We start from the raw sequence: 18,181 nt of genomic DNA on the forward strand, positions 1-18,181 counted from the left end.
TAACTTTTCTATAATGCTACCATTCACAATCTAGAGTTAGAGTTTATTTTGCAGTTATCTAGTCCGTTTTCCCATTCAGTGCAGACAAAATGTTTTGATTAACAAAGTGCTCATCCCCTTAAAAGTTAACCCATGCAATTCTAGTTTAAAACCATGTTTCTTAACGTCTTTTTTAACCCTTGCCCCAGTGTCTGAGATTTTGTCCAGCTCTTTCTCTCTGTCTTACTGAACGCATATTCCCTGCCTTCCAAGGCTGAGTATCACTAGTTTAGAAAGCCTGGCTTCTTTGACATTTGCCTGTTAGTCCTGCTCTGCCCTCAGTACTTCTGCATCTACATCCCGGAGGATGGCCACTCAAGATCCCTTTGCCATTTGAAGGCAAATAGCAAAAAGCAAATTTCTTTGTCTGCTGTCCCAATTTTGTAAACAGTTAAAATTTAATTTTGTAAAAATTAAAAAATATACATAGGAACAAGATTGATAACTTTGTTATACCCATTCCGAGGCATCTTAGCAGGCACTTTTAACATGAAGCAAATTTTTATTGTTGTATTTTTACCAAAAATAATAGCAGTAATAGAGCTATTAATTTTTTTTCCTTTTAAATAAATGGCTTTAGCCATATGAAATCTATTGTCAGAAAGTTATTTCTTTGGAAATCTTTTATACTATTTGTGTTCTGAAAATCATAATAATGTTGTCCTTATTAAACATAGCACCTTATACCCCCCAAAACTGAAAATATATTTTACATAATTTACCATTCTGGCTTATAGTAAACTTTTTTTTTTCCAGGTTATGATTATATATAAATCTTCCTCATTCAGTTTTCTTTGAACTTAGAACTTGCTAGCACAGTTTTCTCGGATGTATTTCTTGAATTTTTATCCTTTCAAGAAGTTCTCTTGGAGTTCACATCTTAACATGTGTATGTGTGTTTGCTGTTCAGCTGGCAGCCGGTCTGGGTCTCCTGGAAGAGTTCTGACCACAACAGCCCTGTCCACTGTGAGCTCTGGTGTTCAGAGAGTCCTGGTCAATTCAGCCTCAGCACAGAAGAGAAGCAAGATTCCACGGAGCCAGGGCTGTAGCAGAGAGGCCAGTCCATCTAGGCTCTCAGTGGGTAAGATCTCAGTGAGACTTGGGACCTTTTATTTCTTTGTATTTCAGGTTTAGGTACCATTGAAGATTTTGATTTGGCACTTATAAGTTAGAGGAAAACAACTTAAAATTCAAGACAAGTTGAAATACAGGTGGTAAATTGAAATAGATAGCTTATCTTGAAAGTATATTTCATTTATATTTTAAATCTTTTATTTTCAGCCTTTTTGTTTTAGCAAAGTATTATTTTACTCTTCTAGTCTCATACAAACTAGAGGACTGTATTCAAGAAATTCAGCAGTATTCCTGGTGATGCTTCCTCAAAAGTAATTTCTTCCCAACCTTAGAAAAACTTGAGTTATTGATCAGTTTTTAAGAAAAAAGAAATAACCGAAATATCAAAAATACAAATGCTGTTTTCTGTTTTCTCCCTTTCAATATTGCTATTGCTTCGTATCAGCCCGAACCAGTCGTATTCCTCGACCGAGTGTGAGTCAGGGATGCAGCCGAGAAGCCAGTCGGGAGAGCAGCCGGGATACAAGTCCTGTTCGCTCCTTTCAGCCCCTCGGTAAGTATTTGGGCAGGTGTGAGGTCATTGCTTTCCACTTGTTTTCACTATCTGATAACCTCAACATACCTTGGAGTTAGCTTTCTTTACCGACTGTATCTTTGCCTCTCTTTTCGGTCGTTTGGAGGAAAGAGTCGAAAGGAAATGATATGTTTCAGACATTTACTTAAATGAGCAAGTTAGACATTGTATAAACATGATCAAGTAAATATCACACAGATTTAAACTACAGAATATGGAATTCAAGATTTTTCTTAACAAGTAAACCTATAAAATTTAAATATAGTATTTAAATATTTACTCTCAAGTGAAATACTGACTATTTAGTTTGATAAAATAAACACTTTTGTCCTTTTCAGCAGAAATATTGACATTTCACCTTAGGCATTTAACTTAGGTTACTAGAAAGAATGCTACAAAATAATATACGAACTACTTATTAAAATGAGAGGATACCATTTTATAGTATTTTGCTACTTAACAGTTGTTTTCCGTGTATTATTGCTAATGTGATGTCACTGCTGTAAAACCTTTATCTGTCCCAATTACAAAGGTTGTATTAGTACCTCGATTATAATACTGCTTTTACCTCTATTATAAAAATATTAAATGATTTTTTTTAAACCTTTAGTATTTTGGAATAATTGGAGAGGCAGTATTTTTTACATTGAAAATCTTTAGAATTTCTGCATGATCCTTTAATGTTTTACCTAGTACTTTGTATACCAGCACATACGTATAGCCATTTCAGATTTTTCTTTTAATTCCATAAAATGTAGGTCACTATAATACCTAGAGAGTTGCTCTTCAGACTTTGTGACACTTAAGTAGAACGGAGTTCTAATCATTGTCCATTGAATTGTTACTTCCTTTGATGGACATGTTAATATAGAATTTCTAGAGATTAATTTTATGTTCTCTGGCTCAAATACATCACTAGACTGTTCTGAACAGACCCAGAAAACCCCATTGAGCTAAGGACACGGACAGGATATACTCAACTTTTGTTGTTTAGCCGTAGGTCCCAGGTGCCAGAATATCCCTTTCTATACTTTACCAAAGGTATTTTTAATTCATGTGCAATAGTCTTAGTCTATGGAGGGTTTGTGTATGTGTGTATGCACATACACACATATAGATACACATATCTACATAATACATCCTCGTCTATGTATTTAAGAAGTGACATAAATCCTATATTTGTATAAAATAATCATGTGACCTTCAAGAATTGAAGGAAGTGGACTGGATGTGTGGTAGTTTAAGAGCTTTATGTTCTGAAGGTCAGATGGCCTGGGTCCATACCCCAGCGCTGTAGCTTTTTTATACCTGGGTTTCCTCATCTGTAAAACTAGAATAATAATAGCATGTACTTCTAGGCTTTTTTTGAAGATGCTATAAATGAGAGAATACATGACAAAATCCCTCAAAGCAGTGCGTGGTGCACTGTAGCCGTCGTCACTGCCCCACCTGCTACCGCTACTGTGCCTCCACCTCTCTCCCCTGAAGCTCTAATCGCTTACCTAGAAAGACTTTAGTTAACACTTTAGTGGCAGGGATCTTAAATTTTTTTAATGGTGTAACACCTGCATTTAGTTAATTATAGTACTGTAGAATTATTAGAAAATGTGATATCAAGAGGAAACCAAAGTATATTTCCATACCTTTCAAACCTGTACAATAGTCAGAAATTAGAGGAAATCTATAACCAACAATTAATTAATTTTTAAAAATGTTGTTAATGTGCCTACTTTAGAGAGATATATTTTCTAGCTATTAATTTTCTAGATTCATCTCAAAACCTCCATTTGACAATTTAAATCATTTAAATTTTATTATTAAAGGAAGCGGTTTTCTTGATTCTAATGAAACATCCTATTTGGGTTAAAGATGATTGAGCCTTTTAATTATATACTGTAGTTTTAGATGAATTAATTTTTCTAGCCCGTGTATGAACATATGGATACTGCATAGTAAAAGTGCAAATTAACTCTACTTGTTACACAGGGATTAAGAATAGCATTCCCAAAGATCTGGCTAGCCTCCCCATTCCTATTTTCTGCTATATTTGCCTGTATTCTGCTGTCCTTATTTTGTTTAGTTGGTGAAACCTTTTGTTGCCTCTGACTTGAATACTGCCATTGAGCAGGTAAATCCCATAGCCTGTCATCCATTCAGTTGTAGCACAAGGCCAGTGTGAGGGCCCGAAAGCATCAAAATAAATCGGAGCTGGGCATAGCTGAACTTCTCCGGAATTTGCACCCCCAGTTTCCATATATTTCTGGAATTAAGATTCAAAAAAAGGCTTATGTTAGGATAAGTACATGAGTGGTGCCTCTTACCTCTTATCTTTACCCACAAGTAACTATTGATTCCATGAAGCTTTTCAGAGGTTTTCATCCATTAGGCATTGCTATATTGATTCGGCTCTTGCTCACCATTTTAGAAATTTTCGGGGTCTGATTAAACATTTTGTGCAGCATCGTCTCTGTTTAATCCTCTCTCAATTTTTTTTTTTTATTATTTTCTTGTTCAGTAAAGTCCTGTGGCAAAGGAAAGAGTGATTTATATAATAAAAGTATTTTAACTGCTCTAATTAATATAGCTGAAGAAGAGTAACTTTTAAAGTAAGTGTTATATTCATTTAGTATTAAAATGAATTTTTCCTAGTTTATTTGATTTTGTATGTGACTAAAAGATTAACTTTATGAGGATATAAAAAACAAATCAGGATTTTAAGATCTAAAATTTTAAATATGGTAAATTTAGATTTAGAGAAACATATCATAAAGTATAGGGAGACATGCCACACATTTCAGGTTTTTTGATTAAATTATTAATATTCTTTTTTTGATGTTCAGATGTGCTTTGATATTTAAATAATCTGCTGAATGTAGAACTCATATTCTGTGAAGCATATGGAAAATGTTGATGTTAACATAAATGAGCTATGTTATTTTTTGAGCAATGTGAAGATGGCATGTGTAAGATGTTTAAGAGCAAAGGCCTTGAAAGAGTACAGATACTGAGGTATATCATTTGTAGTGTGGCTTTGATCAAATTCATTAACCTCTGTGCCTTAGTTTACCCATCTGTAAAATGGGATAATAATAACTGCCTCATTGGGTTCAAGATTAGAGGATATAGGATTATTATTGACTACTAGTTACCATAGTGGTTTTTTTTTTTAACTACAGTGTTCATTTTTTTGTTTCATGCTTGTACTTTTGACATTTCCTTCCATTTGAATACTTGCTTTTGTCTCCTGTGGGCTTATGTCTGTCCCCTTAGGTGTAAGATCTGTTGTGTGTCAAGGGTGATGTTGCAGTGCTGTTGCCTTATTTGGCAATATTCTGATCCTTAACTATTAAGAGTAATACCCGTGTTAATTAACTCTCCTTGCCCGACTATAGTGCTGCCACTATTCATTGTTTCTGTGGTAATAGATGAGGTTTGTATGGTCCTGTTATTCCAGCCTCCAGACACCATTCCAGATCTACTGGTGCCCTCTACGCCCCCGATGTGTATGGGGCCTCAGGTGAAGGATGAGTACATTTTCACTGTCATCTGTACATTCATCTCAGATTTTTGTCCTTTTCAGTTTCCATTGAATAACATTCATGTTTTAAAATTGATTTGTTTTTATTTAAGTTTAATTTGTTGGAGAATAAGTCATTTGTGATATTTTTATTTTCCCCCAAGTAACTTTTTCCCCTTCAGCAACCTTATTTGAACGTTTTTCTCACTAGCAGATGGACATTTTTCTTTTGTATAACCTAAGTTATGTCATTTTTAAATATAGAGTTGTTTTATGTTCTCAGTTATGTACCTCATCTTTATACATTTAAAAAAAAAAAAACCAAAATGGTGGATGAAGTGTTTTAATTGTAAATGATGGTATAGAAAGTAGTTGGGGGGAGAACCCATCTCTGGTTTGTCTTCATATACCTCAGAATGTCGGGCACATAGTAAGTACTTTACAGATATCAAATGATATGTATTAGTTATAGAATGAAGTCAACCTATCTTGAAGAAGAGATAATAATTAGAGGGTTTTTCCCTTGTAAATTACTGGTGTGGTGTCATTGAGCTTCATAATCATTATTGGTTTAAGAATTGAACTTTGTTCTGGGCTCACCCACATGGATGAGATTTGCCTGACTAATAGAGCTGGATTAATTACAGGGCTACACACTTGCAAGCCCTTAGTTGGCCAGCCATCCTTTCTTCTATTTTCTGGTTATGAATGTATTGTAGTTACTGTTCTTTAAATTTAGTGTCCACTTATTGTCAGTAGTTTTAATTGCCTTTACCCTTTTATTTGACCAAGAATCATATGTATCCAAAAGGTACAATATTGCTTTTAAAATGCTTTCCCCATTGGTTTTTTTTTTTTCCTCCCCTGAAAAATCTTAAATTTTCCAACCTTACACTGTTACATTTATGACTCTCTCAAAGCTGTTTTCCTTCTTCTGATGAATCAGGTCCGGGGTATGGCATCAGCCAATCAAGCCGACTGTCATCTTCTGTCAGTGCAATGCGCGTCCTGAACACAGGCTCTGACGTGGAGGAGGCAGTAGCAGACGCCTTGGTACTTACTCTGCTCCATTTTCTTATCTCTATAGCTGTCCCAGTTACAAAACTAATGTATGAGTAAGCCACTTGACCAGAGTGGGAAGGGAGATGGGAAAGGTCTTGTGGATTGAATCTAGGAAGGTTTTGATGTGGGCAATGTCAAAAGCAGAACAGCATAATTAATTCTCAGTCTGTATTAATTGTTCAGAAATTGAAGCGAGAGCCAGTAGTAATTAATGGGATATCTGGAATATAAATTCGAAGCCTTTAATCTGGTGATGTGTTTTATGCAGTATGTAGTACACTGAGAGTACCGGGCAGGTAGATTAGAATATAAATATATATAGCACAAGCATATAGTTTCAAGGCTAGCTTAACCTTGAGAATTTAGGGATTGTTTTAGTTTGGAGTAGAATTTTGTATAGTCTTTTACTTACTTGTATTTTCTGAGCTGAAAGAAAGTACAGCTTCAGGACAGATTATAATTAAGATACCTTCCTGGCTCTTCATGCCTGACATAGTGAGGTTTAAAAATATAATCTACAGATCCATGACACTTTGTCAGAAGAGTGCTGTGCATCTATCACTGTTGATTTTCGCACTTAAAATTACGAAGGCAGTATCACTTGAAACAATATAATTGGCTTTTACCAATTTCCCACATCAACTAAGTATGACACTTATTTTCAAATTATATTAATCCTATGTTTGAAAAGCATTTTCTCATTTTGTTACTCAGTTTACAAAAGGCCTCATTTTTGTTTTGAACTGAAAAATACATTGTACCATTTAAAACAGTAGATCATATCTTAACCAGTGTTGGTATAATACGATTTGCCATATGGAGTTGAAAAACAAGTTTTAAAGAATATTCATTGGTCATAGCTGTAATATATTAAATGTGATTGTATGTGTAGTTCTTTAACAGTCTGTATGTGCTGAATTTTTCCCTTTACCTCAGCCATTTCATTATTTTTTTAAATAAATTAATATAACTAGGAACTTTGTTCTCTTGGACATGGGATATATTTATTACATCTTGTTCTTATGATATTAAATCAGTCAGATGTTTCAAATTTACTATTCTACATCAGTATAGTTTTCAACTCATCTTTTCTAGTTTCTTTTTAAATGGATGATTTACCAGTTAAATTCTGCTCCATACATTTTATGAATGAATGGGGTTATTCTTGAACTGTTACTTAAAATACTAAGATGTGTTTGAATCATATGAGCAATATTTAACCACCAGGGCTAAAAGCTGAATCCCAATAAATTGATTCTGTCTATTTCCATCATTTGCATAGCATAGATATTCCAGTGTTAACTATTAATTTTTAGGAAAAGGCTTTCCAACTATTAAGCCTAATTTAGACCTTAGGAAAATGATAGAAATAAAATTAACTTTGGAGACAACAAAAGGATGCAAATAGGAAGAAGAGTTGAATTTTTTTGGGAAAACTGGTTATGGGAGTATTTTTGTAACTTAGGTATTTCTCTTTGGACTAAAGGATATTGGCAAGATTAAAGATATAGCCTGCTAATAAGCAGTCCTTATGTATGTATTAAAAAACTTAATGTTTCTGATTATGGGCATTGTTTATGCCTATTTTATTGTACTGTTTAGCAAAATGTTCTTCATTATTTTCAATTTTTCTCTTTAAAAATTTACTGCTCTCAGCTCTTAGGAGACATACGGACTAAGGTATAGACATTGCTGTTTTTTTGACATCTTATGATACCATAACTTTGCTTTATCAGTTTAACGGATGATAGTGTTCAATTAAAAATTCAAGTGGAAGTTAATAAAATCTTTAGACATACATCCTGTTTTTTTGTACATATGATTATGAAAAGGAGATACTGCTTGAATAGAGTGCCCTACTGGGGTTCTCACCTTTAATCTTGAGTACTTCGTGCAGATGAATTGATGTCATTCACACTGATATCTGTAACAAAACTGACCCTGGGGCCCAACACCGGAAATGGTCACATTACCACTATTCTAAATTAAGTTGGTGTCTCTAAGTCCATATGAGGTATTTAGTGATGCAATCATCATTATAAAACTATTTGGATTAAAATCAAGTTATATTTCTTCTAGACTTTAGAATTTAGAGAATTTATACCCACATGGAACTATTTTAAATGATTGTGATTAACATGTTTCATACAAATGTCGTCACCGTGGCTCACCAGCCTAAATTCAAATATTAGGTTACATAAAGGTTTCTTTCCAATTTTTCCAGGGAAATCTCAAATAAGCTATTTACTCCTTCTCATTTCCCTTTTGATCTGCAAGGTATAATTGGCAGTTGCATATATTAAATAATAAGCTTCAGATGTAAAGAAATCAAAGGAATCTAAGTATGCTTTATCATATTTATTCAAATGGACAGTATAAACACGTTGGGAAAAACTGGAGGACTCTCAAGGAGCTTGCCTCCTAAAAATAATAGTAAACAAAACAGGTTCTCATCATTTTTTGTCTGGATTTTACTTGTCTAGGAGACAAGAGGGTTGGGAAAAATGGAAGGAAGAGTAGCAAGAGGAGTGATAGTGGAGGTTAAAGGAGAACAAAGAGAAGGTAGACAGGAAAAAATAGAACTTTACATAGGGGGAACAGGCATTTTCTTTCATCCATTGTCCATTTTCTGATCCATTCTCATCTTTTAAAAAAGATAATATTTTCTTCTTAACCAACTCAGATTTCTAATACAATCTCTGCTCATTTATAATGTGGTAGTTCTTGGTTTTCCATAAAAAGGAGACAGAAAAGGAATAAAACCCACATTTTTGATCACCTCCCACTTTACATATCTGAACTTCCATATAGTCTTATTCTGCTTCTGCCACTTTCCATAGTTAAAGAATATTTCATCTTCTACTAACTTCAAAAACATATTCTCTGAAGAAAAACTAAATATTGACATTTTTTTATTACAATGATTAGCAGCATGCTTTGCACTGATTTTTTTAAAAAGCCAGTCCTTTGTGGTCAGTACAAATTGTGAACTACTGGTATATTCCTTAACTACTGCTAATAAGAGTCTTTACGTATAACAGAAAAAACCTGCTCGGAGAAGATATGAATCATATGGAATGCATTCAGATGATGATGCGAACAGCGATGCTTCCAGTGCTTGTTCAGAACGCTCCTATAGTTCTCGAAATGGTAGTATTCCTACATATATGAGGCAGACAGAAGATGTGGCAGAAGTCCTCAACAGATGTGCCAGTTCCAACTGGTCAGAAAGGAAAGAAGGCCTCCTGGGTCTGCAGAACTTACTAAAAAATCAGAGAACGCTGAGGTAAGTTGTGTTGTCTTTAAATCATTGTCCTGTCAGGTTAGCACTTTTTGATGTCACCTTGTTTCTGTAACACTGTACAGATATAGGAACAGATTTGTCCTGAATTTAGAAGGTGGCATCAAAATATTTTCCCAAGCTTCAGTCCTTGAGAATCATTTATACTGTAATTACTAAAAAAATTTTAAATTCACAAAGAAACATTTTAAAAGGAAACTTTATTCACAAATAGAAGTTAAATGAAAAGTGTTAATTTTTAAAATTAAAATAAATAATAAAATGCACATAATATTAAAGCCAACTGGTTTATTAAAATTCATTCCTGATGAGTTTTTCATTGAGAGGAAAAAATATTTATGTTCACTTGAAAATGAAGTTATATTCTTAATGTTTATGTAATAAGTGAATCTTAGTGTAATATGAAATGGAATTGGAGTGAATTTCTCTAAGGACAGAAGTTTATATTAGTTTTTAGTTTGTTTAGGTTTGGTTTCCTTTCCTAATGGCTTTTGCATGCCTTTTCCCCCTAAATTTTTATTGTTTTTATCTGTGTAATGTTTTAAACCTCTATAGTCTGTCTACCCTTTTAAGAACCTAGTTTCAGATAATTTATAAGTTTGAGTGTGGTGAAAATAGAGGATTACTTCCTGACTTGATACCTAAAATCAAGGTTTGATTTACTAGCTGTGTATTTATTTTAGGAAGTATTAGCACTATATAATTTGAAATGAGTGTTTATCTGTGTGCTACCTAATATATTTTAATGTTATCACACATCATGAATCACTGCAATAAATCATAATATTATTCCTAGTCCCATCAAGATTACGTTAATATTAGGTTCAGTATATCACTTTTAAATGGCAAGAGAGCAGGCATAGTCTAGAAATATTTTAGCCCTCAGGTGACAAAATTTAAGAAAACATTTTAGCATTTAAGAGGATAAGATTCATGTGCTGGGAATGTCATTTGTGCAGTTTCTCCTGTCATGCTACATTAATGAAATACAATTGTATTTCTTATAACTTTTAACCTTTAAAATAGTGTGGATTGCAAAAGAATTATAGTTGTATTTGATAAATATGTACTTAGCCATGGCTAGCAAATCTCACAAATTTCTCCATTTTGAACGCTTTTTTTAAAGCCATTTTTTAAGAAGCTCAGTTATACGTAAGGTTACTTTTAAGTGACTTCATCCTACAGCAAGATATTAATTAACAATTTTATATTTTGACAGTCGAGTTGAACTGAAAAGATTATGTGAAATTTTCACAAGAATGTTTGCTGATCCTCATGGCAAGGTATGTTTTAGTATTAAAAATTATTTACTCCTATAGGTGTCCTTTGTATATTGTAAAAAAAAAAGTAAACCAATAGCCAAAAAAGAAAACTATAAGTCGTTTTTGTTTTATTATTGCCCTCCAATGATGATAATCTTTTCGAACATAATTGAAATTAATTGTTTTATATCATACATAATTTAGAAATTGCTCTCTGGTAACCATTTAAGCTTCTTGAAGGAGTGATTATCTAAGACTATAAACTGAATGATATAGTAACAAATACAACTCATAAATAGGGTGAGTGTATTTGTGTTATTAAAAACATTTTACTATTTGTAAAGGAAATAATTGGGGTAAGGTGAAAAAAGTTTGTAATTTTTTATTGTTTTCTTCTATGTGTATTACAACATTGATATAAATACAGAGGGTGCCAAAAAAAAATGTATACACATTTTACTAAAGGAAAAAATCTGTATTAAAATTGTAATACTCAATATATACAGATAACAAAAGATGAATACAAGTCCGTGTATACACATTTTTTGGCACCCCCAGTATATTCTTATCTTAAAAGAACATTTTGTAGGAAAAAAATTGCCATTAAATAACACAAAAGCACCAAGTATGGCTTTAGCCATAGTTTGGTAGTAATATAAATGAAGCTTTTTGTATATTGAAATAGTCCATAAAAATTTTCTAAATGTTCAGTTTCTAATGTTGATTATAATATGTTTAATTAATTACTATTGCATAACCTGCATGTATACTGTGGAATTTTGGTTTACTTTGATGGATACTGTTGTAAATACATGTGTACTGTTCCAAGATGTATTCATTTGTTTTTAGCAATATAGTTGACAATGGTAAAACTTTATTACTATCTTCCTTTAGGATACTAGGTATCTCCATGAGAATTTCTAACCTAACTAAGAGGGAGATGTGGAAGGGAAATTATAAGAAAAATATTAATGAATTTCACTTTACTGTTGTTTTTTTTAATTGTCTTCACTTTATTCTTGCACATATAATTTTCTCATTTTTTCTTTTTATTTTCAATATTTTTATTACTACAGTATTTAAGATATTAAAATCCCACTTCATACATAATCTTAAATCCAACTGAAGATTATAAATTGCCTCTACTTTAAAATAATAAATTTCACAGATTATCCTCTCCCAGAAGGTATACTTATTTTATTCAAGAATACAAGGTCCCATTAAAGACAAATATTAAAATATAGATTGGTAAGCAGTTTGTTTATTAAAATTTTTTACCACTTATAACTTTTAAACAACATGTAGGTAGCTGTACCATTTTATATTGACATTGCTACCACTAATTCAGCTGTAGGATTTGCTTTAATGCAAAAGTTTCTATAAATTTTGAACAAATTAACTTGATATTTTTTGTTGGCAATGTAAGCCAAAGGACAAGACAATTATAATCTGGATGGACTTGTTTTACTAAATGATATTTTAATTAGTAATCTACACAACTTTAAAATAAATAAAATTTTAAAACATCTTCAATAAGTTATATAGTTTGTTCCTGCTGTAAGGTGTAAGACAAATTTTCATGTCACTAAATAGCCTTTTGGTTTTGTTTTAAAACCATTTTAAAATGGAAAAACCATTTAAAAATCGCAAAACCATTTTTAATTTGTAGGACATAATTTGCTGACCCCTGTTCTATATCAACTCTTGATTATTGACACTAAAATAGAAACATATGTTTAAGAATCTCTACTGTGGAGCTCATGCCACTGGTTGAAAGTTAGGACTGTTGAAGGGAAACAACATCCTGTCCACTGCTGGGTGAAATCAGCCCTGTGTATCCCTGTATATTCCTGCCATTCTCCATTTCTGATCTGTGCTTTTTTGTCTCAGTGCTGCCTGGCAATCCTCTCCCTCTCATCTTTCTCTTCTGTCTTCCATGGAGGCTGTGTCAAATATTTTTGTCTCCTCAAAATTCCAGCCCTGTACACCTCCCCACACATCTCATGCCCCAAGCATGCACCCTGGCCTCTAGCTTACCTAGAAAATAGAAGCCAGCAAGCAGACATTCCATTTCCTAACTCCAAACCAGCAAATTGAACTGCACATAAACGCATTCTTTCTACCTTTCCTCCTATTGAAATAGAAGGAGGGCTTACCTTGAAACTGTTGTTCGGCTAAGTAAATGTGTATTCTAATTTGTGGTAATATGGTCTTGCCTGCCTGGTCTTCCAGGAATTTCTCATAAATTACAGTTTTCTGATTGACATCCTGTTTTGTTTTTCAACTTTGTTGTTAATTTACTCAGCGTGTCTTTTCTGTCATTTTAAGGAATGTGTTGTGGGAGAGGAGGAAGAAGTCTGTTTTCTGTGTGCCTGATTCAGTTTCCTTCACACCATTTCTTTTCAGACGCCTATCTCTGCTCATTTCACTAATGTTGATGTTACTTAGAGTCACGTCCTAGGGCCTTTTCTTTTACCCTCTACCTTTTCTGAAGCTTAAGTTACCCAGTTCATCCTAATGACTCCTGAATGTGTCCTTAAATCCCATATTTTTCCTCCTGCACTTAGTCACATGTCTATGGGTCATCTTCAACTTCAAAACTACTCTTTCTTGTGCATTGCTTTATTTCATTAGATGTAACTGCCATCTCCTTGTTGCTTAAGGGAAGAATTTTGGCATCATTCTAGAAACTTCATTCAATTTTATTTGGTTCAACCTTCCAAATATCGCTCCATTCTCATCGCTAATTCAGGGCACAATCATCTTTTGCCTGTTGTACCTCCTCCCCACCTCCTAGCCCTTGATTCTCCACACTGCATTCTTTAGTGATCTTTCTAAAAGGTAAATATTCTAGCGTAAAACACTTCAGTGACTACTCACTGACCTCAAGAAAATGTCCAAACAGAGCCTATCATTTGGGCTTGTTATTCCCTCCTCACTCTCAGCCCAGCCTGAATTATGTTCATTTCCCCACATGTGCCATGCACTTTTTCCCTGTAGCCTTAAAATATGCTCTTGGGGACACTTCTCTTTCTTCCTCCAGCCTGGGTGAGCTCTCCACTCTGAATTGGAATCACTTATCTGAAAGCTCACTGGGCAGAAACTATCTGAAGCCTTGCCCCCAGAATGGACCATAGTGTTTGGAAGATAACCTCACACTTTGGGCTGGGTTGGGTGGATTTTGCCATGTTTTTTTAGGTTGAAGTCAACATTTCAGTCTCTGTGTTAATAGCTTCTGAATACAGTAGCTAACTCCCATGATAACTGGAAGTCGTTCTCCCCGTCGTCACTGAGACCACCTGCTGTCCCCAGCAGAAACAGGGTACTTAGAGAACCAGGTTATGAGCATCCATGAAAGCCCCATGAACTAAAAAAACATGGCAAAATCACCTTCTCCAACCCCCAGAATGTTTCCCTCTTACATATTTTAGAGTAAACATCTGAGTCCAACTAAAATAATAGGCAAGCTCTGGTATACAGTGCAGACATCCCAGAAAGGGAGGGTTAGAAAAGAGCTCTTTCTGAGTACAGTTGAAATAGATGCTAGATTTTTTTCCTGGGACAGGAGTAATATGATTGATCAGTATAGTTTGCAAGCTGAAATTATTTCATGTCTATAATTTGATAAACTTTTTCTTTTTTACTTCAGTACCAGTATGGAAATAAGTGATCCAACCACAATATATGTATAACAGTAATTTAGACCATATAATTCAAAGCCTCTTACTAATTTTACAAGAGAGGCAGTACAACACAGTGATGTCAAGTAGGGACAGTGGAGCTAGATTGCGTGGGGTCAAATTTGACCTTCAACATTGAATAGCAGTGTGTGCCTTGGTTTCCTAATCGGCAAAATAGAGTTAATAATAATTCCCACCTCATAAGACTGTGATGAGGACTAAATGAGTTAATATATGTAAAGCCCTTAGAATGCACCAACCACTATATAAGTTTTTAAAGATTAAATTTAAGTTTGAAAAACTAAGGAGTTCAGAAATGATTTTTATTTTGGCTGCTCTAGACCCATTTTTTTTCCCCCTCAAATGTAAGGAGTATCATGCCAAATGCTATCCCATGTGGTTCTAGCATTTGACCCTGAAGGAACTAGTTGAAAAGAACTACCTTCCCCAAGGTGCATTTGAAATTGGAATTTTATGGTCAGTGTAGCCCTATCTCTAAAGTCATGCACTTGAGTCTTGAACAGCTAGGGGAAGAATTCAAACTGTAGCTACTAAAAGGGGACACAGTTGAGTACCCTACTTAGACGGTCACATCTGGGCTCCTGGGGAGTATGCTAGGCCGCTGAGCTGCCTGCGGTCCTAGGATCAGGAGATCATAACACATCTTACCTGAGGGGGAAAAAAAGTTGTGGTACAAACACTTTTTACTCCAAATAATAGTAATTATCCCAAGCCTTCACAGAAATAATTTGTGAATCTACTGCTTCTGAGGAGGAAAAAAAAAAGATAAAGAAAAGAAAAATTCTAGGTATCAGGCTTTGGAAGAAAATGTTGGCACTGTCCAGAAGTGGGGGCAGGTGACTGTTAGTCTTAGATTCTTTCTAAAAGTTGAGCCTCAAGGATATAGGGTCTGGAAAAGAAAGGGGTGTTTTGTTTCTAATTTTCTTGGCAAGGAGATGAGGGAGAGACACAGGAAAATCACATGCTCTTCTCCCATACTATCCATTTAACGCTCTTGTTTTAAAAGCTACTTTAAGTTTATCATAAAACTTTGAAAAACATTTGTCGCTTTTATTTTCTAAGTGTTTTTCTTCCATACAGGAACTTTGCATTGATGGAGACTAATTTGTGTGTTTTTCTTTTTTTTCTTTTTTTCTTTTTGCATGCTGTCCCCTGTGTTGGAACTCTCAATAGAGAGTAAGTTGGTTCAATATTTGTTGGAAACCTAACTTTACTGCATGACTGTGAAATTAACCCTTTTTCTCTATTTTCTCTCCCGAAGAGTTCATGCAGTATTGGACCCTTTGCAATCCACGAAACGCTATTTGCAGTTACGCAAACTCATTCTTTTTGGAGATGTGCTTTTTAATCTACTAATTAATCTAATTTGATTATGTTCTTCTGTTCTATATTTGATGACTGGCACACCTAAGATCTAAGCGAAGTTAAGAAAAGGCTGCCTCAATGTAATAGCTTGAATATTACAATCTTTTCCCAATAAATTACAGTTGTCAGATATGTGGGAGTATAAATTGATTCCATTGAAGATTGGTTCCATTGAATTATTTAAAAATTAATTCCCAAGTTTGACAACTATTTTTAAAAATTTAGTCCCAACCTCCCCATATGTACTTTCTAATATTCTATTAATGTCATTCCTTAAAAGCAAACAGAGCAGTTCTATAGAGCAGTGTTTCTCAACTTTCTCTTCTGAAATCAGATGTTTAGCCGTAGTATTATATTAGCATATTCACTTTTCATTTTCCCCTTTAGTCATAGATAAGGAAATGGGAGAATATCAACATCTGACAACGAACTCTTTGTGATAGGACAATCAAGTGAGAAATATTATGTGAAATTTCTAATATGTTTTGGATAGATACATAATAGGCATATATATTATCATTTAGTAAGTACCATTGATAGCATATAAGTTGTTTTTTTATTACAACATTTTTATAGGCTATAAGTATTTTGAAAAATAATAGGACAAGTCTATATGTAGAGTACGTACTATAAATAATATATTTACATTTTTATACAGCTATAGTCATATATCTAATCAAAAGAAATACCTGCTTAGGAGACTCAGAGAAGTCTTCTTGAAGGAAATAGCAGTTGAGAGCTTGAGAGGAACATACACTTTGGATATGTTAGGATGGGAAGAAAGGGCCTGCTGGGAGTGACTAACATGAGTCCAGAGAAGTGGGAGACTCAGAAAGTTTATAGGAAAGAAAAAGAAGTTAAATTTGATGGGGATAAAGGGAAAGTGTTACACATCTTCCCTTGCACTGAGAAAAAAGGGTTGGCACCCAATTCATTACAGGGTAAGTTTCACTTGAGAAAGTTCTGACCTCTTAAGGAACTTTCCCTGCAACTCGTTGAACAACTTTATATTCGGTCCTCAGCCTTTGATAATTTTGAGTTTGGTTCTAATTGGTGATATAAGACAGTATAAAAATATAGTCTTTATTCTCAAATGTTATATGTTACACATGGGAAGATAATATAAATGTAGAAAAAGTTAAATAGCACCATAGAGCTGGCCCCACTATAAGTTCCAAGTAAGGAAGATCAGTGGCCATCATCCAAGAAGCTTCTTGACTGAGGTTTGAGTGGTAAATTTTATAGGGAGTCACATAGTGTGTATCTAGAACAAGTGGGGCGGGAGTATGATGGGAAATCAGGAATGTGTGAGATGAGTTCAGGGACAAAGAGTTTATGTTGTCATATAGTCCAAGACCAGTTTGGAAAGTTAGAACCTTCTCTAAGCATTTGAAACATCATTCTATAGACAGTGAAGGAACATTATAGGATTTTGTTTATATCAAATGAGCGATATCACAGTTTCATGGTGAGAAAGAAGAATGAGTTGACCTGTTGCCTGTTTCGTAAATAAAGTTATATTGGAGCACAGCTATGCTTACTTGTTTGCATACTGTGTCTGTGCTATAACAGCCAGGTAAAATAGTTACGACAGACACCATATGGTCTGCAAAGCTTAGAGTATGTACTATCTGGCCGGTAACAAAAATGCTTTCCTGACCACTGGTATACAGAAAATATAAAGACTGATGTCAGGCTACTACAGAAATCCAGACATGAGGTCAAAAAGGACTGATGCCTACAATGATGGTGTGATCTACAGATTTGGGGAGAGCTGTTCAAGAGATTGTGGGACCTACGGTAGTAGGCCAGATCAGATAGGTCCTGTCAAGGAAGTCATACTTCCTATGGAAAGAGAATCAGGATGAACACTAGCTCTTATATCACCCCACATTTAGGATGCAAATGGAAAATGCCTAACAATAAGAATGAAAGAAAGAAAGGAAATAATAAGAGTAAAGCACTACAGAATGGCCAAGCATACTAAGCTAATATTTCGCGATTAGAGGATCGTTGATGGAAACAAAAAGATGGAAACTGAGGGAGAAATTTTTAAGATGGTGTCTTCAGCATCTATAAGGAAAGGATTTAGGTCAAGAATAAAAATAAAGATCGTAGACGAGACCATACTTTAGAGAACAAGAATACAGAATAGAAAGATTAGTCTTAAAAAAAAAAAAAAAAAAATGGCTCTTTTTTAGAGAAAAAATTAATGAAAGGATTTCTGTAATGGAAATCAAAGGGGGAAAAGTCAATGGAGAATTTTATGTTGAATGATAGTAAAGT

General features: G+C 34.1%; 1 protein-coding gene across 50 annotated transcripts in view; it reads left to right on the forward strand.

Annotated features, from left to right (window-relative positions):
* Positions 1-18,181, forward strand: part of CLASP2 (cytoplasmic linker associated protein 2) — a 140,940-nt gene that overhangs the window by 93,741 nt on the left and 29,018 nt on the right. For 20 of the 50 annotated variants that reach the window (XM_019727691.2, XM_074312662.1, XM_074312661.1 and 17 more), the window contains 7 exons: positions 950-1,120; positions 1,559-1,666; positions 5,142-5,204; positions 6,151-6,257; positions 7,923-7,946; positions 9,308-9,552; positions 10,787-10,850. In XM_019727691.2, coding sequence (XP_019583250.2) covers positions 950-1,120; positions 1,559-1,666; positions 5,142-5,204; positions 6,151-6,257; positions 7,923-7,946; positions 9,308-9,552; positions 10,787-10,850 — 782 coding nt within the window. The remainder of the gene's footprint in view (positions 1-949; positions 1,121-1,558; positions 1,667-5,141; positions 5,205-6,150; positions 6,258-7,922; positions 7,947-9,307; positions 9,553-10,786; positions 10,851-18,181) is intronic. The other 30 variants (XM_074312668.1, XM_074312677.1, XM_074312680.1 and 27 more) reach the window with 3 other exon arrangements.

Source organism: Rhinolophus sinicus, linkage group LG10 (assembly GCF_036562045.2).
Source record: "Rhinolophus sinicus isolate RSC01 linkage group LG10, ASM3656204v1, whole genome shotgun sequence".
Taxonomy (NCBI): Eukaryota; Metazoa; Chordata; class Mammalia; order Chiroptera; family Rhinolophidae; genus Rhinolophus; species Rhinolophus sinicus.